General features: G+C 47.3%; 2 protein-coding genes across 11 annotated transcripts in view; one reads left to right on the top strand and one right to left on the bottom strand.

Annotated features, from left to right (window-relative positions):
- The window catches only part of LOC149365031 (uncharacterized), a 119976-nt gene extending 103928 nt beyond the window's left edge, over nt 1-16048 (top strand). For 8 of the 9 annotated variants that reach the window (XM_089575114.1, XM_089575115.1, XM_089575113.1 and 5 more), the window contains 2 exons: nt 3577-3876; nt 15809-16048. In XM_089575114.1, the coding sequence (XP_089431240.1) occupies nt 3577-3876; nt 15809-15943 (435 nt within the window). In that variant the 3' untranslated portion in view covers nt 15944-16048. The remainder of the gene's footprint in view (nt 1-3576; nt 3877-15808) is intronic. The other variant, XM_089575119.1, reaches the window with a different exon arrangement.
- A 2424-nt stretch (nt 16049-18472) lies between these two features.
- LOC149365030 (alkaline phosphatase-like) overlaps nt 18473-23923 on the bottom strand; it is a 44864-nt gene continuing 39413 nt past the window's right edge. For both annotated transcript variants that reach the window (XM_089575106.1, XM_089575105.1), the window contains 2 exons: nt 22756-23046; nt 18473-21105 (listed from right to left, as the gene is read on the bottom strand). In XM_089575106.1, coding sequence (XP_089431232.1) covers nt 20813-21105; nt 22756-23046 — 584 coding nt within the window. In that variant the 3' untranslated portion in view covers nt 18473-20812. The remainder of the gene's footprint in view (nt 21106-22755; nt 23047-23923) is intronic.

Here is a 23923-nt window from a genome sequence, read left to right as displayed (position 1 = left end):
GACTCAAGCAGCAACACCGCGCTTAAGGCTTTCTCCTCACCGCACCTTAGATCAACGAAGTGCCCCCTGAATTTTTCTGTTTGTTTTGTAGGGTTATAGACAGAGAAAATTAAGCGCGGTGATTTCGATTTGCCCCATTTAATCGGCATGGAATCGTTGGCCTCCGCCAAAAATTGGCATACTCAGCGCGAAGTGGCCAGTGGGATCAATGGAGGTTCGTTATACCCCTTCGAAGGAGAAAATTAGCTCGTAAAACTACATATCAAATATATGGGCTTCTATGGAAGCTTCCAAGGGAAATACCTTTCCCTTCGTTGTGCCAATTATTTCGTTATAAACCGTGTCTTAATTGGGAGGATTCAATGTCGTAATGGCTGAACGCTAGCTCCGATATAGTTTCTTTTTTAACTACCATTGCATGAAACAGCCAGCCAAATGACAGCGCACTTAAGCAAAGAATCTTAGCCAAGCCCGATTTTCAAGATTCCTGCGACCTTATTTGAGGCCTGAATTTATTGTAAAGAAATATAGATTTCTGAGATTCTGACGCATTAACATACACGTATTATCGCGATGGAAAGAAATGCGACCAGAGCGGAGCCTAGGCGCTCCGCGGTTAGCATTTCTTTTCATCACGCTTTTACTTCTGTGATAGAAAAACGATGCTAGAGCCGTCCATGCATTCTAGGACGACTCTAAGGTCTTTTTCTTACCACCCAGGTAAAATAGCGACCAAAAAAATTCGAACAGGGGAGCGCGTAGGCTCCACGTTGTTTGTGCTTCTCTCCATCGCGATAGTACGTCCAATCCCCTCACGTTTACATTCTCGTCAACAAACTAGCTTACTTTTCATACCCTTTAAAGCGCCGGCCTTAGATTCAGAAGTATATCTTCCCGCCAACATGTATGTCCAGGCTTAAAGAAAGCCATTTCGCTAGATTTTCAAAGGAATTAAAACACCAACAACAAATATTTTGCATGCCTGTCAAATATGTGACGTATGTTAATCTATCAGAATATGAGAAAGCTACATTCCTGTAGATGTAAATTCAGGACCCAAAGAAGATGGGCGAAATTTTGAAAGTTTGGCTGGCGTTAGATTTGTTTCTAAAGTGTGTGTCAGCCAGGTGGCTATTTCATGTAATTTTGAAACAGAACTCACTTTCCAAAAGCGGCTGCAATGGCATTTGACCGCGAATTGCTAAGCAAACGCTAGGTAAACAAGGAAATCTCTAACAAAGCTTGTCCCCAGATATAACTACTTCCAATCCCGCCATACAGTAAGCTCAAAATAATTTAACCTCCGAAGCTAAGTTCGCCTTGGCAAAGTCTAAATGTTATTAAACTGCACGAGACATTCTTGTGCTCCGTGAAGTGTGTACGCAAAAAAAAAAAAAAATGGCTGTGGATTAGCTTGGTTAAGCACGGTAATTGCGAAAGCAATATCTGTAGCTACGCCATGGTTCAGCTGGTAGTGTAGCTGGTGGTGGTGCCTGTGGTTAGACTTGTGGTGATGCATCGGTTATACAATCCAATCCATTCCAATCCAATCCCATCCAATGCAATCAAATCCAATCCAATCCAATATCCTAATATGGTAGCTACGGGCCTCGCTACGCGACGGGCTGAAAATGCAACTATACTTCGTCTCACAAGATGTTTGCAGTACTACGGAAGGTAGAGCTCTCTCGTCCAATCAGGGCTGCAGAAACGCAGAAAATAGTCCCTCGAATATTTGAGGAGTGTATGACTATTAATCAAAACAATAAGCATTGCAACTAAAAACATGATTTGGACAGGTATATTTAAATGGTAGGGAGTGTTTCAATCACTGGTGAAATTACCAGACAAAGCCCGTACGGACACAGCTCTGCGGAGGCCTGCTGCGAGGTAGTGATCCGTCGCCACTTTCCAACATGGCGTCGGTCGAGTCTGTTGTGTCTCCTGTGTGCTCTACACCGACAGTGCGCTGTTTCCCCAAGCAGGCGAAGCAGGTGGCTTTAAATGTTCTTGAAGCGCTTCGCGTCGAGTGCGGGGGCAGTTGGAGTACAAATGCGCTCATCAAGAGGACGGCAAAACTCACGCAGGTGAGCGAGCGAACGCTTTACAAGTGGACAACGGAGACGTTGAACGCGGGCCGAGTGTTGTTGAACGCGGCGTTGCCTCTCGCGTAGCACATGGGCTTGTTTTGCATTTCGCCACCATCGACACTCGGCTGCCTCGGCACGCTGGAGTAAATAAATTTATATGCACATGACATGATTACTGAAATTTACTGCGACGCGACAACAGAGGAACTGATGAGAACAGGTTGCGACAAAAAAAAAAAGTGGGGCTAGTCCCTTTTGAACGGGCGTCCGCCTGTCCAAAAACAAACCAAAAAAAGAATAAAAAGACATCAAGCGCCACCTGCTATAGTAGAAAGAAGCCACCTGGACATCAGGTGGATCGAACCACAGGCGCGTAGGAACACACTAATGTAGTGCGCGCCATCCTGATTGGACGAGAGAGCTGTACCTTTCGTAGTGCTGCAAACAGCTTGTGAGACGGAGTATAGTATTGCTTTCACAATAAAATATTGGCTGGCGGTTTAGCACTAGACACGGAATGATGTGCGCAAGCACGCTTTCGGAGGTGGACACCATCGTCACGTATTTCAAAGCGCGATTGAGGTGTCCACTGACCACAGAAGCCAGTTAAATGTCGTTCCTTTCCAACAGTCTACAGCGTTGTTAACGCAAACGCTATTGATCCCAGCGAAGGGCGGTGGCCACGTTTCTGTCAGAAGGTTGTCAACACCAACGCATGCAGCACGCGTCTCTCGGTCACCACCGCCACCTACCCCAAAGCGCGATTGAGGTGTCCACTGGCCCAGGGAGCCAGTTGTGCGCCTTTCCTTTCGTGTCTCATCACGCAAACAGGCGGATTTTGCGGGGTAGGAGGCTAATAGTGCTTTTGTACCATTGATGAAAACCGAAAAGACTGGAACCGTCGTTGTTCCCAATATACGGCGGCGCAAGGTAAATTCACGGTCGCTGTTACAGAAGAGCCAAACTTGAGCGTAGCCTCCGCTGAAGCATGAAGGCTGCGTGGTAACGCGCAATATGGAAGCAGACGTCATCCGTACTCCGCCGCCACGCCCGTGCCCATGCCATAGCTCGGCCAAGCGGTGATTTAGAGTCATGTGACAGCATCATGAGACCGTTCTGTCCCAAGGCGGTGTGAGATGTATATGACCCCTCGAGTATGGAGGGGAGTGGGCGGATGTGGGCGAGAGTGGTGGGATACGGGTGTTATGTAGGCTTCCATCACTCCCTGCACGGCGCACCGCGCGACGCGCGGTTGCTTATTCTTCTATCCGTATAAACTTGCCGCGTTGTTGTAACATCATATGCAACAACGCCAATGACGACTGCGCCGCATGAGAGCGAAACGTGGCCTTAACAGTAGTCGCTGTAAAAGCAGTGGCTCAAACGCATTTTGTGCGGTTTGCCGAGAAGGGTGCTGCGGGCTAAGCTGAGCAACAGCGTTTCTGCAAAACTGCTAACCAGCCATCCGCGGCGTGGTGTGGCGCAGAAGTCTGGCCTCACTGACTTGATGGTGGTCGGCATGGAGGCCCTCGACGCGGTGCCGGACACTGTGATGGTCATGCTTCTGTGCATCACGGCCTCGGTGATGACCGAGTTCACAAGCAACGCTGCCATCTCCAAGTTCATGTTGCCCGTGGTGCTCGAGGGAGCCATGCATCGGCGTGTGCACCCGCTCTACTTCGGCATCCCCACCACAATCGGATGCTCGTTCGCATTCATGCTGCCCGCCTCGACGCCACCGAATGCCATCGTCTACCACGTGGGACGCATGTCTCCGGGAGATATGGTGCGTCTGCGCACGCGCGCTTTCTGGCGGATTACTCCTCGGCGCTAGAGGAAAAATTCGGGGGACACTCGAGCTTCACATTAAGGGTATGACGCGATAGTTTGTAGATGTAGTGGGCATCACAATTGCATGTATTAAGAGCAGGAGTAAAACGCAGATCTACAACATAAAATTATATAACTCAAAACAGTGCGAGGCGAAAACAAAGAATGCGCTGCAAACACGGGCTGCGTCTGGTTGCGATGCTTCCAACAGAGAAAACTGATTCGTTCTGTCAAGGTCACTGCGCAAGCTCGGCGCGAATGCTGACGACGCCGAGCAGCGGCTCCGCTCCTGGGGCTGCTAGAGCTTTGGCCCAGTGGCGCTTCGCGGTGCGTCTCGGTTCCGGCGGCCGCCGCATGCTGGCACCACTACAACAATCAATTGCGCCGCGCTGCCATGCCAGCCGACCTATCCTGGATTATTCGCTCGCCGATTTTGTTGCGAAAGCAACACTACGCTAGTCGCCGAGCCATTTCGTGGAGCTCTGGAAAGGCCAAGCTGCGCATGCGCGACCAGCGGGAGACGCCACACGGCGCACAACTGGCGGGCCGGGGCCGCCGCCGGTGCCGCAGCCGCCGCCGCGCGCTCTCCATCGCCTCGCCAACAGTCTTCCTCTCTCTCTTTCTCCCTCTCTGATGCGCATTAGCGATTGCGCATCGCCATCTGCGTGGTTTGTGGTGTGTAGAAAACTGGCAGTAGTGTAGCTCTGTTATGCGTAGCGTGAGGTGAGGGCGAGGTGCCCACATCTCGGTGGACACCTGAACCAGAGGGAAGGCGCATAACTGCCCTCTTGGAACAGTGGACACCTAATAATAATATTTTAATAATAATGCCTTTATTTTCCATCACAAGGATGAGGGAGGCAGAGAGAAAAAGCTAGGGATGTAGCTTGACGAGCTCTCGCCTCACCAAAAATAGAAGTTGTACAGGAAGAATATGCAGACAGCATAACAGCATACCAGCAAAGCTTAAAAAAAAAGAAAGAAAAACCCAGCAGTAATTCTAAAGAAATAAAGGAAGCATGAACAGAACCTATTTTTTGACACAACTGTAACACTTTGTAACGCGTACAAAACCAAACGTAAAGACAAAATTACATAAAAATTACAAATTGCAAAATTCTAATCACATAAATTTAAACACAATTACAGGAATTACAGTTCAGAAGTTACGAAATCACAACCACAAAAAAATATAGAAAATTACAGAAATTAAAATTCAAAAGTTACACCCGGTTACATATATTTGAAACAAACTTTTGCAACTCTTTTTTTTTTAGTGCTCAACAGTCATGTTGTGGGTATGGCAGAGGCTGAGATAGTGAGGTAGACTATACCTAAGCATCTGTTTGCCATAACCTGTTCTGTATGCATAAATGTGCCATATTTCGTTGCTTCTTGTTTTGTACGATGCGTGTTTTTTGCATAATGAAACCAGTGTGGCAATGAAAGGAGTATTGTTCTTATTTTCGGTTTTGTATTTAGAGAGTAAGCAGTATGCATATAAATCATTAATTGGCATTATGTCCCCTTTCTCAAAAAGTGGTTTGGATGGGTGGTCATATGCTACATTATATACTATTCTAGGAATTCTTTTTTGTCGGGTAAGTAATCTTCGGAGGTTTCTGAAAGATGTATTTCCCCATACCAAGTGACAGTAATTTAGATGCGAGCAGAACAATGAATTATACAGAAGCATTTTTACATTTACAGGGAGAATGTTTTTGTGAGCGTAAACTGTTCCTATGACACGGGATAGTTTAGATGCTATGTAATTTGTGGGCTCGTCCCAAGTCATTTTCTCAGTGAAAAATACACCTAGTATTTTCAAAGAGCTATCAACATCTATTTTAAAATTATCAAGAAATATACCATCATTATTTTGGATGTTCTTGTTCTTGAGGCGGAAAATAATGGCTTTAGTTTTTGAGGTATTAATCTTGAGGGCGTTAAATCTTGTCCACTTTTCAAGTTGAGTAAGCGTTGTGTTTGCTTTTGCAATCATAGATGAGGCGCATGACCCGGAAAAAAGCAAGGTGGTGTCGTCTGCATATATTACATTTTTTGTTTCTTTGTCTATTTGTGTTATGTCATTCACATATATATCAAAAAGGAATGGGCCCAAGATGCTGCCTTGGGACACACCAGATAAGATAGCTTTGACATCTGATCGGTGACCGCTTAATTCTACATACTGCTGTCGATGTTTAAGATAACTGCTCAAAAGTATTAAGGATTGGCCACGGAAACCATATACTTGAAGCTTTTTAAGCAGTAACATGTGGTTAAGATGATCAAAGGCCTTTGAAAAATCTACATATATTCCTAAAGCTAAGCATTTGTCATCAAAAGAGTTTAAAATGAGTTCTTTTTGTTCTCACAAAGCAAGTTCCGTAGACATATTTTTGCGAAATCCAAACTGTGAAGGTGTTACTATATTATGCTTATTACAGAAGTTATTTATCCGGGACAAAATTATTTTTTCAAACCCTTTGGAGAAAACAGGCAATATTGACAATGGCCTATAGTTTGCAAAGTCATTTTTGTCTCCCTTTTTGTAGACAACTGTTACCTTTGCAGTCAGCATCTTCTGTGGAAACACGCCATTTGCTAGACAAAGGTTAAATATGTGTGTGATATAGGGTGCAATTATGCCGAGGACATGTTTCACAGGTTTAATCTTAATACCGTCAGCATCGCTACTTCGCTGTTATTTAATGCCAGAAATACTGACACTACTTCAGCCTCTGTAACAGGACTTAAAGTGCACCGTGGATCACACCTGTTTCTTATGTAATTCAAAGCCATTTCATCATAATCATTTCTTTTCAGTTCCACAAAAAAGTCATTAAATGCATCTGCTAACTTCTTGCCAGACAATTCTTCATTTTGGTGAATAAGCCATGTTTTAAGCTAAGTGGCGGTAATGACAGGTGTGCGCTGCATGCGTTGGCAACGTTGCGCCAGAAACGGGGCGCTGAAGCCATAGGCCGTCGGCGTTCGTTGTGTTCATTGGCTTTGGCGTTGACCACGTCTGATCACTTTATGGGAAGGAAGCACGCGTAATGGCTCCCAGGGTCAGTGGACGCCTGAATCGTGCTTATAGGTACGTGGGCTGATGAGAAAGAGATGTGAGCTGCAGACATTGAGCTGCAGACGTTAACCTTGCCAGAAACGCGGCGCTGAATTCAAAGGCCATCGGCGATCATTGTGTTCATTGGCGTTGGCGTTAACGTTTTACACTCCGATCGTTTTAAGGAAAGGAAGGCGAGCGCTTGCGGCGAGGCACGCCAGCTGTACGTATTGACGTCACTTGCTCCTCGAGCATGCACAGCATGGTCGTGCAAGAGCACGCGAAACTGCGAGAACGTGGGCAATGTAGCTCACGCAACAATATATGGCCACGCGCAGGTGTTGCTTTCGCAATCTTCCAGGTTTAACCAGTGCTAAACCACAGCCAATTTTCCACTCCGGTCAACGCCGCTTTTTCTGCGACACGCTATCGCTAAACTCTCGCTTAAAAAATGCAAATGTTGTGAATATCCCGAAAAGAAAGCTGGAGTAATCCTCGTACTCTCAGTACACATCTGAACTTCGCAGTGGTGCATGGGGTTCAATTTCCCATAGCTGCAAATGGGCGATGAGAGTCGCCGTAGTGAAGGGCTCCGGATTAAACCACATAGTGTTCAATCTTTTAATGCCCGAGTTATGAAGCAATTAAAGTAAAAAACATAAGCTCCTCATTATGCTAGGTAATCTTCGCACGTATCCCTAGGCAATATTAATAATTTCTTAGCGCTTCATTGTAAGAAATCGGTATGTGGTGAATTGTAAAAAGTGAGCATTTTGGCCCATTTCCTGCTTCTAGTCCGAGTTGAGTGAACGGCCAACCCAACGACAGTAGATAATTTTTGTCCGACAAATATCTTCACAATTTTAATTTCCGCAGAAGTTGTCAGCAATTAGACTGGGACGTCTGGGACGCTGGCTTCAAGTCGCGAATTCCCGCCCTTTTTTTCTTCGCACAGCTTCCTCACAGCGACGCCAAACATTTGGCCTCTGAGAAGATATTGACACCAAACATTGTGTGCAAGCTCAATATAGTAACCGGTAGACGGAGTGCAAACGGTGTGTCGTGAATTCGTCACATTCGGCGCGGAAATGTTAACGTGCTCTGACATCGCACTGAGACATCGGGCGTTTTTTTCTTTCGCCCCCATCGAAATGCGGTCGCCGGGATTAGACTGAGAGTTTGGGATCAGCAGCCATGAGCCACCGCTGCGTGTCGCACGTGACAGCGCAGTGTAGGACGGAACAAAGGAGAAGGTTACATGGAATGTTATGGTACGGTGTGCAGGGTTCGCAGAGCTGAACACGGGCTACGAGCGAAGCCATAGTGGAAGACTCTGGGTTAATTTCGACTACTACCTGCGGTTCTTTCACTATCACTGAGATTGCAGAGCATAGTAGCATTTTTAAGCATGAAATTTTTTTTAGTTCTTGTTGTCGGCGCACTTCAGGTGATCTTAGCGCCAGAACCGAGGAGAACATGAAGCCGAACATAAAGGAACATTGGCGATGTAATGAGAGTCGCAATGGCACAGCCATCTGTAGCGACTGAGCGACACCGGAAGCTGTGTCGCCATCGCGTAGGGTCTATAAACACCCAGAAGTTTGTCAGTAAAGCCTTTTTGTTCAAGAAGAACTGTAGTTTGGTTTAGTTGGTTCAAGACTTACAAAGAAAACGGCTCGAAATACGGGCGCAAAAGAGAAACTTACACGACAGGACCAGCGCCACTGTTCCACTGTCTGTTTGCATGGAAGCGTTTTGAAGCCCGCCAACGGAAGTGTGGGCACGCAGCTCTCGCAATGCCTTCCAGCCTGAAAGCGCCATGGCTTCGTCGCTCCGTCCTCCGCCGAAGCCATTGGATACTAGAGGGGATGTGTAGCCCAAATTGCGAGTTTGGAGAAGTTAATTTAAACATTTCGCTGCTGCTATCATGCTCACGGACAAGTCGAAAGCAGTACAAGCAGCCACGTTTTTGGTGACCATTGGTGAAGAGGCATGAAAAGCCTGCAACATTCCAATTTGGTTCAGATGACGAACGCACTGCCGTTGACGTCCTGCTTGATAAAGAGAAGCGACCAGAGAGAAGACAAAACTTTCAATGAATGACTCACCAAGCTGAGACTGTTGGCAGGTCGTTGCAAGCTTGGCACTCTGGAAGACCGCGTGCTTTCAAGTTCGATCATCCTAGGCATCAAAGACAAGATTCTGCAGCAGAAATTGATCTCGGACAACCCTTCATACAAAAAGCCGCTGCGACGTGCCGTGCTTAAAAACAAGGCCAAGCGTACATACTGTGGAAAGATAAGTGTGAAGGGTTCAAGCCATCCACCGGCCGTTAACCGCGTCGGTGCGACGCCCGTTTGCGCCATGTGTGGATTCGGTACAAACAACAACCACGTATTCCCTGCGGGTAATGAGGGGAGGGGGCAAACGCTGTACGAATTGCGGCGGTTACGACCACTTCGCCAAAGCGTGCCTGAAACAGGCTGAGCAGTGGAACAGAGAGCCAGACCAAAAATGCGTATTGCATAATCAAGCCGACAGTGATGACTAATATGCATTTTCTACAAATAGTTTAGATTCCAGCTCTGTCGAGCGAAAATATATGGTCCGCGTAAGTTTAGATTGACGGCAAACCTGTCAGTTGAAAAAGTGAGAGTGGAGCTGACTGCTCTGTCACCGCAAAGAGTATGCTAAAGCGGGTGACCCGACAGGGAAATGCAGCGCCGTGCTGAACACGTTTCTTGGCCATACACGACGTGCTCGCGAGCAGATAGCGCTGAAACTTAAATATCACGGCCGTACGTGCACACCTTCTTTCGCTGGGAGTGGCATGGACGTACCGATCACTGAGTAGATCCGTGTCTGAAAAACTGTCTTATTATGAGGATCGCTACTGTTAGTTGTGAACTATACGAAGCGGCTGTATCATTTGCTGATGTGGTTCATGGCTTAGGGAACCTTTGCGCTAGTGTGTGTGTGTGCGTGTTTCTCCCTCCCGTCCTGTGTCAATCTGCGCGAAGTTTTCCTGAATACGTCGCTGCACCAACTGGCCCAACACTCTGCTCTACTAAGGAACCTTTATGGTCTCCAATATGAAAATAAGCTCAAACCGGGAGCACAACCGGCAGTGAGACCTCCGAGGCGAATGCCTGTCGTTTCAAGGGATCGCGTCAAAGCTGGATTGGACCGCATGGTGCAAGACGAGGTTTACTAATGCCTTTACTCCCTTTATTCAACAGAATTGAACAAAGCCCTGCTTCGCGAACGGTTTCCTATGCCTGTGTTGATGGCTGTACTAAACACGCCAGGCTTGAGCAACGCGAAGCTCTTCTCGACTCTAGACGCTTCGTCTGGATTTTGGCAAACCAATTTGGACCGCAAGAGCTCGTACTTATGTACAATGTGTACATCTTATGTTCGATACAGATTCCTGCGAATACCCTTCGTATTTAGACGGCTCCGGAAGAGTTCCAGCACGCCGCGCACATAGTTTTGGTGGTTTTGGAGTGACTGAACAGTGTGTCTGTGGTCAGGGATGGCGTTCTAATACGGGGCACCACGCAAGAGGAGCATGACTAAAGCATCGCCATCTTGCTGGGACGCTGCAGATGAATGAACCTGAAGTCGAACGTGAAGAAAAAATGCTGCTTCCTGCAGCAAGCAGTGCGGTACCTGGGACATGCTCCGACACCCCAAGGCCTTCAGATCGATCCCCAACGCGTGCAAGATATTCTAGTTGTCCTTATTCTGACGAACTGCAAGCTATTTCAAATGTTCCTGGTAGTCAAACTTTCTATCAAGGTTCTTTCTGAGCATGTGGTCGATTAGAGCTCACTGAGAGATCTGCTACGCAAGGAAATCGCTTGGGAGTGCACTGAGCGCCAACAGAAGAGCTTTGAAACGCTGCGACAAGCACTGACTGAAGCCCCCTTCCATGGCCTACTTCAAGCAATTAAAGGCAGTGACATTGTCCGTGGATGCCAGCCAGCACGGGGTGGAAGCAGTCCTACTGCAAGAAGGACACCCAGTTGTGTGCTAGTCCCGAACCCTCACTGACGAGCAATAAAAGTGTGCGCAAATTGAGAAAGGGGCATTAGCCATCGCTCACAGCCGCAAGAAATTTCACGATTATATCGGACAGCCTGACGTCACAGTGGAGTCGGACCACAGACCACTCGGGGCCATTTTCAAAAAACCTCCTAGCACATCAAAGTATCCAATTACAGCGCAGTTCAAGCGAGGCAGAACGTCATTGATAGGAGATGCACTGTCACGTTTTCCCAGCCGGCTGACACTCAAGGAGGAAGAAGGGCAGTTTTATGTGAATGCCCTCACATACCTCCCAATATCCCTCTACAAGCTGAAATCCATACTCGAAGCAAATGACAATGACCCTGCATGACTATGCCAGCACGTCCTGGTGGGCCTCGAAAAATGAAGTACTTGAAGAGCTGAGGGTGTTCTTAAATCACCGGGAACAAATTCACGTCGAGGAAGTGTTGGTCTTGAGTAGTAACAAGCTTGTTGTACTGAAGGCAAAAAGAAGGGAAGTTGTGAACCTGCTTCATGCGGCGCACAGAGGCCAAGAGAAAATGAAGACCAGAGCCCGAGAAGTAATGTTTTGTCCCAATATAACCGGTGAAATTGCGACACTGGCCTGTTCAATGTTGAGAGTAGATCTTTTTCATCATGAAGATTGCCATTCCCTCATCGTGGTAGACTACTATTTTTTTTTTCGAAATGAAAGAGCTGCGTACGAGCACTGCGTCAACTATCATTTCGGCATGCACTGACATATTTGCTACGCATGGACTACCGCAGAAAGTAAGCAGTACGGAATTCAGCGACTTCCTGGCCAGCCTGCACGTTCAGTATTTCCAAGCCCATACCAGCCGCGATCAAATGGTATGGTGAAACGTGCTTTCAAGAAGCTAAGAGGCTACTGGAAGTGTTGCCGCAGTGAGGTCAGCTTCAGCGAAGCGCTATACTGTAATGTCGCAACACACCCAGAGACAACCAACTGAAGCCTCCGGTTCAACGGCTAATGAGCCGACAAACAAGGGCTCTACTTCCAGTCCCATCTTCTCACATGAAACCCAAGACCGTGTCGAACGAGATGGTAACGAGTCGCCACAAAGAAGTCCGGAACAAGCAAAACGCAGCATACGGACGATCATTACGCAAACTACCTGATTTGCCTACGGGCTCCAGGTGACCGTCTGCGACTCACGTCTGAGAACGCGGAGCCCTGCAATGGTTACAGGCCCAACGGATAGACCGAAGTCTTACACAGAAATTAGCAGAGGCTCAGCTTGGTTAAGCCCGGAAATTGCGAAAGCAACTTCATCCGTTTCTTCAGCCCGCCGTCGTTTCCTAGCTTGAGTGAATCGTTGCAGCCTTGCCTTGTGCATGTCGGACGACATGGCCTGGCTGAAACGCACAGCGTGGTTACGCCGGGACGACTGCGACGAGCCGGATCGGAGCCCGATATATCTCCGTCTGGCGTGACGTCATCATAGCGAGCGCCTCCTCGCGGCAGCGGCGCGCAGCTGCTGCTCGCCGCACCGTGGTTACGCTGGGACGACCGCGACGAGACGAGTTGGGGCTCTGTCTCTCTCCGTCTGGCGTGACGTCACAGCGGAGGTCATGCTAAAGGTCAAACGTGGTTACACCGCCGGGACGACGCTAAAGGGCTCAAACTGCGAGCAGTATTGCTTTCGCAATAATAACCACCGAGGATGTGCAGCACAACAAGCACACCAGACAGCATCTGCTGTGTGCAACGGTCCATCTAGTCAAGAGGTCAGGACGTCGATATGCCACGTCACAGTTCTGGTAGGATCGAGTTAACTCGTTTCGCATACACACTGTGCTGCGCATTTCACAACGGCAGGCTTCCAAGACATTCACAGTAATTTCAACTGCCAAACAAGCCATTAGTTTACTCTAATTCCACCTCGTGCGACATGCACTGAGGATTCAAATTTCATGGGTAGCAATAATCGAAAAAATGGTTCCGCTAGTAGCCTAGGAAGGACTTCAACCTGTCAATTTTCATGCAAAAATCGGCACACAAACTACCTTCGCATACTGCACAAAACAAACCAGGAGGTCGCGCGCACTTACAAATCGGTCATGTAGGAACAAGGGAAGGGAAGGGATAAGAGGGGCTCGTTATGACATGCATGACGCAAGCCGCCACTGAGCGCAAGGAGCATACGGGATTTTTTAAAATTTGTGGTGTTCATCAGTAGGACATTAATAGGGTAATTATTTTAAGATAATTTATTAAAAATCACAAGAAAAACAACCACATGCCGCCGGTGCGATCCGAACCCACGACCTCCGAATTTCGCGTCCAGTGCTCTACCAACTGAGTTCCTGCGACGACTGTGCGGTATTCTGCTTTCGAAGGTATTTATGGGCAGTGTGACAGAACCTTGACAGCGTTCACCAGCGCCATCCTCCTCTATAGCGACGTGTCATGACGAGGGTGTATATATGCATATACTGCCCATCACGGCAGGTGGCTCAGATGGCGGGGTCTCACAAGCAGGGCAGTTGAGCATCGCTTAACCACTGCGCCAGGAGAGGTATGAGGATTCCCAAGGGTCTATAAATGTAAAGTAGGTAATGACCAATTCTGCCTATATGGCCATTTCCCTATTATCGCTATTCGAACAACTTCCAATAATCAATAATTGATCCAAACACCGGAACCGAAGTGAAAACCGAAGTGTTAGCGCACTTAATTCGCGTTTGGATAAACTACGGAAATCAACCGTCAGTTTTTTTTCTCGAACAATTTTTATGTGGTCATGTGAAATGTTCAGTTCCTTAAACGTATGGGCATGTTTAGGGAGGATAAATATTTATCTCAGTAAAAACGATATTTTTTCCGAACTTAAATGCGCCGCGTTGTTTCCACCGTAGAACATCGGATCGCAAGGAATGTAACTTCCAATCCTGTCAAAACCAGACTGGAATGGCTGTGTCAGTGCCTACTCTGCCTGTTATTGTGAATGCGTGCTGAGTAATACGTTTTAAAGGATGGTTGCGAGTTTCACCATGTACTTTATGCAGGACTGAACAATGACATTATCAGGGTAGCCGGCGCTTACTGATCTGGAAACTTGGGCTTTGAAACTATCAGTGAGAACACGTAAACACGATTTCGCCAGCCTGGATCTGAGACATGAAATAGCTATTCCATTCTTCACCAGTTTCGAATGTTCAGAGCTGTAACTGAGTAGGGGTTTTTTTGAAGAATGGAATAGCTATTTCATGTAAGTATGTAAGTAAGAGCTTATTACACAGAAAAAATATACAAAGTTCACGGTGAATGAGGCATCTGGATCCTTAGCCAGTGGCTAGTTTCGGATCCATTACAAACATGTTATAAATCTCGGCAGTTGAACAAGGCTGAACATACAAAACAAATAATTAATATAATGCAAAAAATAATCAATTCAACAGTGAGGGGGATGTATTGTTCTGATAGCTGTACTTTTTTAGAGCAGGTGCAATGTTCGAGATGGACTTAATGCTGAATGGGATGATATTCCAAACTTTAGCGCTAACAAATGCTATGCTTCTACGTCCGTATACAGATCCAGCCTGGCGAAATCGTTTCTACATGTTCTCAATGATAGTTTCAAAGCCCGAGTTTCCAGATTAGTAAGCGCCGGCTATCCTGATAGTGTCGTTGTTCAGTCCTGCATAAAGTTAATGAAACGGGTCAAAGGCAGTTCACCCCCCGCTGAAGGGAACTTGAAAAAGCATGCGGTCATTCCCTACGTCCACCGCTTATCACATGGCCTAAGACACGTGGCAAAAAGATACGATGTGAAAGTAGCCTTATCCGCCCCTTTGAAATTCACCATGTACGTTGGACGTTCATACGGCCACCTTTTTTTTTTCGCACTAGATGGTCCCAGGGATGTCCGCAGTTCTTATTCGGGATCAAACTGCACCCATTGGACATCCGAACATCCGGTAGCGGACCTCTTTGTACATTTATCGGATACCAGCGGTGCTTAGGGAAGCTGCCAGGGATGCAGGACTCCCGCCAAAAAATAAATCCGTGCGAAAACCAATCTTAGCGGCAGAACAGCCTCAAAGTTCTGTGCAAGAATGACTGAATCACATAAGCAAGCAGTTTTGAATTTTGTACAAGCCCCTGCGTACTTCAGCGCGGCTTTGTGGTCCTTAAGCATTCAGAAATTACCACATTATCCCAATCGATTGCGCTGTAATCTTTTTTCCTGATCTCCTAGTTGTATACATTTCTGCCTTCAAGGAGTCACCAGTGATGAAATCCTGGAAATTGACGACTTTTATCCGAAGTTTCCAATGCCTGCACGTTACAACGAAGCTTAATATTTCGCCAGCGCCTGCAGGAATTGGGCCCGAAAGACACGCGAGCAACTCCTATGAGAAAGAGTGCGTTATTCGATCTTTCTGAGCTTAAAACAGGCGATTGAAGCTGTTAATATTACAAGGACAAATGTGCTGTGTCAGGGCATCTTTGTACAGCCTGGTTAGCCACATGACATATGAATCTGGTAACCTTGTGAAATGGCTTACTTCTTCCTCATTAAAAGCCTTATTTCTTCAAGTGTTATAATGTGGAGTGTGGTCTGCAAGAAAAGACTGCATGCAGCCAAATAATTGCTAACAAACGGCCCATTAGCTCACCAAATAGCAGCGTGACGTCGCGGATTTCACAGTATTATTTTACTGAATATACTATAGGCTTCGTTCAGGTCGTGATACTACAGTTACACTGCATTTCCTCACTATATCGTTCTGTACACAGATAGGCCCGGGCTTCTTCATGAACCTTATCTGCGTGACGTTCGAGATCGCTGCCATTCACACGATCGGCTCCTTGGTCTTCAACATCTACGAATTCCCGGAGTGGGCCTCCAGTGACATGGCCCGCGGCTTTTGATCCTCGAGAAAGCAACAGCTGAAGTCAGGCATGACTTCGTCTTTCGTGTCTTCATTTTTCGTCTCATACCGCTAAAGACGTTATAGTAAAAAACGAAAAACGTGACTTCAGGTGTGATAATCTTAGCTCGTAACACGTGAAAAACATGAGAGCTTGCATGAAATAAAGTTCCTAGGTGGACTTCTTTTAAAATACGCACGGCACAGTCAGCGCAGTACTTGGTAAGGGACCCGTCTGGAGGGCACATATCCAGCTTTAGCTCAGGCAGAGGCAGACGCAAAAAACAAAAACTTCAAGACCTGCTGTCTTCTTCTCCATAGTAAACATGGCACATGCCCACGCGGGGAGATTGGCCAAGGTAATTTCATTTTTGAAGAACCAGTTATGCAAAGAAAATGTGAGCCTACTCTACAGAGTTAAGCGAATGAGAAATACCAAAGGTGGACATGGTTTCATTCCCTTCCGTGAAGTAACGAGCGGTACCTGAATATCAATTTCTGTAAATCCAGCTGTTTGCTGTCAAGCATCGCATAAGCAAGCTGTTTTGAATTTTGTACAAGGGAAAATCAACAGCAGCTTTCCTGAACACACTCACGCCTGAAAAATACCTTGCATAAAACAATTTTATTTACTACAGCGTGCAGTTAAGCTTCAGTGAGCGTGTCGAAGGCTGCATAATTTGCGAAGACAAGAATAGGGAAATTATTTTCTGACGTACAAAACCAGAAGGGAATGTTTCTATTTGTGTTCATCAATGTCAAATCGAGTAACTATTTCATAACGCGAAGATAATTCATAAGTAAGTAGAAGAAAAACAACCACGTGCCGCCAGTGGGATCCAAATCCGTGAAATCGGGAGGTCGTGGATTCGGATCTCGCCGGCGGCGTGTGCTTGTTTTTTTTCTTGCGTATTTTTAAGCAGTGGAATAATCACGCGAATAATTTGACACTGATCGACATCACAAATGAAACAAAAACTGGAGGTAACACTTCAAGCTCCGCCTGAAGGGTATGACACGTTAGTGCAGAGGGCTAATTCCCATATATGCCTCAGGTCATTCTACACCATTCATAGATCCCTGGGAGTGCTCATACCCCTCCTGGCGATGCTCCCCTGCCCTGCGGCGGCAGGTGCATGCTCCTAGCGATCAATCGTCAATCACCTGCCACGGTCGGCAGTTCGCTCACTATCCGGTGGGCAGACTGTGATGACGTCACAAGGCCACGTAACCTAGGTGGCCCACCTGCCTCCTAGGTTGCTCCTCCTCTGGGGACCATCTGCCGGAGCCATGCTCGTGATTTTTCGCTACCAACGCCGACTCCTGATTTTCTGGACAGCAAGGCCTCTAACGCTATCGCGTGAATAGAAGAATTCCCCCGTGTTTTCTATCGTTTGGGTGACTGTTGGCTTCCTCCATTGATTTGCGATGGCTGCATTTAAAACCTCGAGCCGCAATATTGCGCCCTTGTTGTGGCATTTCTACAGGCCTGAAGCCATAATCGGCACACGCTCAGTGCAACACGGGCGACGCCTCGTGATAAGCGTCGTAAAATGATAGGTTTTATGGGGTTTAACGTCCCAAAGCGGCTCAAGCTATGAGGGATGCCGTAGTGAAGGGCTCCGGAAATTTCGACCGTCTGGGGTTCTTTAACGTGCACTAACATCGCACAGTACACGGGCCTGTAGTATTTCGCCTCCATCGAAACGCGACAGCCGCGGCCGGGATCGCACCCGCGCCTTTTGGGTCATCAGCCGAGCACCATTACCACTGAACCACCGCGGCAGCTTTGTCATAAATTGAGATAATTGATAGGCTTCCCTGTGTCATAGAAGAATCAGTTATTTACGAGTTCTTCTTCAAAAAGAACATAAGGAACAAATACCACGGCAACCACCATTACAAGACCGTACGAATGCCTCAGAATTCGGCGGAGGAGATCCATGACTGAAATTAACATGCAACATAGAGGATACTAGTTTCCACATGTCAACCGGAGCTACCGATTAGAACGAAGGGAGCGAATTTAATTTTTCCCACATAACATATGTCACTGATGGCAGGAAAATTCATTAAGTTTGGTTTGGTTTGGTTTATGGGCTTTAACTTCCCAAAGCGACTAAGGCTATGAGAGACGCCGTAGTGGAGGGCTCCGGAAATTTCGACCACCTGGGGTTCTTTAACGTGCACTGACATCGCACAGTACACGGGCCTCTAGAATTTCTCCTCCAAAGAAATTCAACCGCCACGGCCGGGATCGAACCCGTGTCTTTCGGGTCAGCAGCCGAGCACCATAACCACTGAGCCACCGCGGCGGCGAAGTGTCATTAAGTCTTGTGTACTTTCATTAGGCAGCTACTTAAAGCTCAACCACCAAATAGCTGCAAAGAAACTTGATTTTTTATTTTATTTTTGTACTTTAATAATGATGGCTAGAATAATGACATCGCAAAATACTGCTTGCAACACTTGCTCGAGGTGCAACTCACCAAGTGCACTGACGAAACAGTTTCCTGAAAAGCCAAGGCAGTTTCGACAACAGCGTAGAATATTTTATTTCGTGGAGGTTCTGGCGGAAGACATTCGGCCCAACAAGCTTAATGTGTCTTGTAAAAGATAACTCGCTCGCCGGATTTACGCATACGTGAAAGACAAAATTTCTGAAGGTAGCAAATATGTACACAGGCTCAACAAAACGCACAATGCCATACATGCTCAGTACCGAATGAAACACGCACATGTTCTTCATAAACCACTCAACCTCGCCTCTAGAAAGCAACACATTGCTCGCTTTCCCCATCTACACGAGGCCAGCGTGTGATATCAGCTGGTTAATTACAGATGAGTGTGCTTGCATAAATATGGCAGCACTGAGCTCGGGTGCGAGGAAGGGTGAATTCTAAATACTCCACGCCTTTGTTTTCTAATGAGCCATTAGAAGAAAGAAACAATGCCTAAATTAAAGAGAGCCTTCGTGAAATCGAAACATTAACCATGTAATAAGCTGGAATAGCATGAATAGCAAAGTTTATGACATTTCACTAGTTTTGTGAACATACATCCACACATGACAACAGCAAAGCACTTGCTCGTAACATGCCAAAGGGACAAAACAAAACTGCTCAAAGTAGTGTGCCTTAACAGCGCCAGGTGGTTCTGCGTAGCATCCACAATACGCATACTGTAAACGCACAAACAGGGACGTAGGGAAGAGGAGACAGTACAAGGCGAGGTCACAATATGCATTCCAGTACAAGCCAACAACTAGCCTGCCTGTCTTTGTTAGCGTCCGTAGTTGCTGTTTTGGTTTTTACATATACAGAAAGTAACCAGCCATTTCGAAGCCTTACGCTTTCACAAACATACTCACATTCGGCCTAATTCTCGTTCATTTACAAAACAGAAGTTACTGCAGCCACCATCCACTTGATAGCCGCGACGTTACGAGGGCAGCAAAGAGCTTGTATCACGATCAGTTTGACGATTTCATTTCTATAACTGCGTCGCCGTAAACTTTTTTTTTTCACTCACTCACTGCGAGCGCTGTTTGTGTACTGAAGGACTGCAGTGATAGTTGTGCACTGAAGGACTGCAGTGATAGTATCATAAGGTGTCCAAAGCTGCTACGGTAATCTGCATAAGTCATATCATATCACACAGAACGGAATCCCTGCAACAAAGGAGGCACGAGTTTATTGTACGGTGCTCTTAGTAACTTCAGCTGCCACATTTTTCATTTTTAAATTTTTTATGTCTTCAGGCTAGAACATGCACACGACTCTCTTTTACTCTTACATTTGAATTTTGCAGCCTTTTTCAAGTTTATTTTTTTAGTAGCGTCTTCAACGCGAACGACCGAGTCAGCCAGCATGTTAATGGGAATGAGCATTGATAATTCAGTTGTACCATTCCGCAGTTTTACAACACATTAAATCGAATGGCTTGACGTTTAGCAACGTTCTAAAACGAGAAAAAAAAATTCATTACCGCCTTGAAACCAAACAAGCACAATTTTATTGAAACAGAACATAACAGGCGCTGCGCATTACCATGTATGAGTGCACAGTCAAGCCGGTTGATAGGTGCATTTTGACGATTTCAAAAATTTACACTGTTTACAGTTCAGCTGGAATGGCGCAAAAAGTGCATAGGATGCACGTGTAATGTTATGGAGACTAGTGGCCCTCTTATAGCCTTCAGTAAAACATGCGAAGTGCATGGAGCTTTACTACCCACATAGGCATTTGTACTGTGCCAATCCTGAAGCTCTAAAAGTTCCAGGGAGTGAGAACCTTTTTATGGGCCACGACCAGCAGTGTACAAAATGAAGTGCACCATAACATTTCCCCTTGAGTTGTGTTTTTGTACAACAGTTCTGTTCTTCGGGAATAAAATGGAAGAATGGTTCTTTGCAAAATAGCTAAAGTGGCATCAGACGACTGCAGATTAGGTCCCGGAATTCGTTGTATTGATTACAAGCCTGGTTCTCACTCTCTGCGCAGTTTGCGTGCATTTGATTCATTATGTCTAAAAAGAATGCGATCTAGCGTACCTGTGGTTACGACAGTGACTTTAAAGGTGCGGCTCTGGTCAAAAATCATGAAGCCACAGAATACAGCACTCACAACACCCACTGAAGACAAAATTGTACTGGCTGGTCAGGACGAGGGTTTTCCCCACCTTAGAGCGATTCAGAGCTCAGTGGTACACTAAGTTCTCTTTTACACCCTTGAAAGGCAAGCCATGTGGCATAATAACTTTTCAACAAGAATGTACCTTTTAGTGCCCCTCACTGAGTATCCAGTGCACCCTCAATGTAGCTTCATTGAATGAACTTGTACCCAGCCTCTGTGTGTTGCAGATACCGTCCCTAAAGAAGCACCGCTAGGGACGCTGCCAGCGCCAGGAGCGTAGCTACTACGCGGGCAGATTGCGTCGTCAGTGGTGCTGCCGCGGAGGCCCTCTGTTCGAGGCACCGCGACAGGAGCAGGGCGCCGTCTCCGAGGCAGGCGGCGTAGTCCAGGAAGTGGGACACGGCGTGCTGCTCGAGCACACCGTGCACCGCGTGTGCCATGGGGCCAGCGGCGTACAGCGCCACGTCCTCGCCCGCGTGGGTCTCCAGTCGCAGGGGCACGGCGCTCACCTGCTGGTAGTCGACAGCCTCTGCGAAATACCGAGGGGCGAATGTGAGGCCGGGGAGGAAGAGAACGTCATTTGAGACGGGAATAAGGATCTCACGAAAAAGAGCGTTTGCGCCTTTTTCGTCCATTAGTGTTCATCCTTAATTAAGATTCTATAGTATTAGTGATCGTCCTTATACGAATAAAGGCGAGCACTCCTGCGGGTGACAGGAGGAGGGTATGGAAAATACAGGGTTGTGATGGCAGCGTTACCGGGCGTTCAGTGTCTTCCCTGATCTTCAGACAATTGGTAGTGAGCTGCTTCTCGCCTTCCGAAGGCACAGAGCATAAGTGTGTGAAGAGTGTGTTAGTCTGAACTTCACAGAGGTTGTGAGCTTGTTTCGTGCTGAGTGACGTTCGCGGCTGAGGAAATATAGTGCGGTTTTTCGTGTTCTTGCAGTGTGCCGCTATTTGTTGTTTGTATGTTATAGCGCCTTCCGCTGACATCGGATATGGCCAGGGGCTCGGGGGAGCCAGGGAACACATAACAGTAGGTCCATGGCTAACAAGAATTGGTTTTGTTTTGTGGTCTTTAACGTCCCATAGCGGCTCAGGCTATGAGGGACACCGTAGTGGAGGGCTCCGGGTTATTTCGGCCAGCTCGGGTTCTTTAACGTGCACCGAAATCGCGCAGTACAGGGACCTCTAAACATTTCGCCTCAATATGAATGTGGCCGCCGCGGCCGGGATCGAACCCGCGTCTTTCGAGTCAACAGCCGATCAGCATAACTGCGCCACCGCGGCCACCTAATAGCTAGAACTCGGGAGATGCAACAAGCACGTCCACTTCAGTCTTACTGACACCAACCGTTGGCTGCAAGGATGGAAAACGGACTATTTGTCCCAATGGACAACGTTCGCTCTCCATTGGGACCTACAGTTTTTAATTTTTAAAGAATGAGTGGCCAACTAGCCCAGCATCAAGTAATACTGAAGTTTGACAAGTCGCGAACATTTCAGTAGCCCAAGAAGTGTAGTTGTGAACCTACAGGCAACTGCGCATGCGGAACTAAAACACCGGTTTCATATTCATTTGTTCCCTCTTATTTCCCTGGTTTCCAGTATGCCGGAGCTTCAGGTGAAGTTACATATGAAACCACTGTGGCATGTGCAGAAATTGTGCTAACAAGCCTTCAGAGTGAATGAATGAGGTGGGAAGTCGTTGCTTTCAGCAGCTAAGAAGAAGTGACATGATCTTACCCAATGCACCACTAAAAAGTACCGAGAACTGCACCTGTCAACTACCCATGACTCTGCACTAACCGCTGGTAACCCACAACTGACATTAAAGAAAGTATCTCCATGCATGTGCATGCGTGTAAACAAGGGACCATTGCATGTGAAAATGAGCAACCAAGTATACCTTCGTGCCTACATATTTTCTCGTCATTTTGCGTTTGAGAAAACAGAACAGCTCCCAAGAAATGCAACAATCAGCCCTCTCTGAGGCCAACTGTTTGCTACTACCCTTGCCTTTCCACGCGCAGCATAGCAGAGAATGAACAGAAACTAAGGACGAAAAAAAAAGTATTCGCCCTACAGTCACTGCAGAATAAAGATCATGTGCCTAGACCAAACAGCGGCAGATTCTGCCCCGCCACTCCACACTCCTCACGAAGCACGGTGTCCACACCTGTGTTCGCATCAGCCCTGCGCTTGGTAGTCGAGGGCCCGTTGGCGTAGGAAAGGGTGGTGTAGGGCAGGCCGTCCTTCTCGGACAGTCCGGCGACGCCCAGGATGGGGTTGCCCCTGGCCGGGTATCCGTTGAGCGTGAACGAGTGCGAGTGGTCCGCCGTGACCAGCACCAGCGTCTCCTGCAGGTCCACCATCTCGAGGGCGGCGGCCACTGCGTCGCTCAGCTCCGCCGTCTCGCGCAGCGCCAGCGCCGCCCGGTTCTCGTGGTGGCCGTGGTCGATGCGGCCGCCTGCGAGCGCCGGTCCGCGGTGGGCGGAGGTTAGCGGAGCGTTTTGATTTACGAAGCAACAGTCCGGTTTACATGCTGACGCTTGTACAGGTGCCCCAAAAGTAATACGGAGCACGCGAGCGGTGGCCGAAATGGAAAAAACTGCATGCCAGCGCGCTCTATCAGCAGATGCGCGGCAAAGAGCGAAGGGGCGTCGGCACATCCGGCTGGCCCACCTCGATAACTTGATGCTCGCGTTATCGCCTCAACGAGCGAAGCTGCGCTGCTACCATCCCTGCCCGCCAGTGGCGCTTTCAATACCTCATGGTTTGTTGTTCGTCCGGGCCGCGCAGAAATGTTTGCCATCGGCACCGTGCGCTTTATGCTTCGTCAGGATCTGCATTATCTTTGTCTGTGGAGCAGCCGAAGTTTGTGCTACACATGGCTGCGAGTTTGTGCGCTCACGAGTATAAGCACTCGAGCAACGTTTTGGAAAATGCGGTGACAACTTTGCTTCGCTCTATGGAACGCATGACGAACAAAAAAAAATACAATAGCATGCATGTGCTGTCTGATAAATTCAAGACCATTTTCTTCCACACTAATTCACTTTCTTACACTGGACAACCTTCGAGAGCAACCCGGATACGTCGACTCAATATTCGAGTCTCTTCCTCGACGCATGGTCGATGTCATTAATGTGAGCGGGAGCTTCGCCCGTCATTAAACTTTTAGTTTGCATGAAAAGTGCCTTTTGATGTAGTTTTTTTAATCGCTTCCACCCTGATGCCGTTTTCTCCTTTGCATGTCTGCAAAATATAGCCGATAGGGGACGACTAAATCAGAGACAAGCTCGCTTTTTGTTTGTCTTTTTTTCCTCCATTCTAAGAAAGCAAAT

This window comes from Amblyomma mixtum, chromosome 2 (assembly GCF_055824585.1).
Source record: "Amblyomma mixtum isolate Tamu chromosome 2, ASM5582458v1, whole genome shotgun sequence".
Classification (NCBI taxonomy): Eukaryota; Metazoa; Arthropoda; class Arachnida; order Ixodida; family Ixodidae; genus Amblyomma; species Amblyomma mixtum.
The sequence above is the reverse complement of the archived record's forward strand: the minus strand, read 5'-3'. Positions and strand labels throughout refer to the sequence as shown.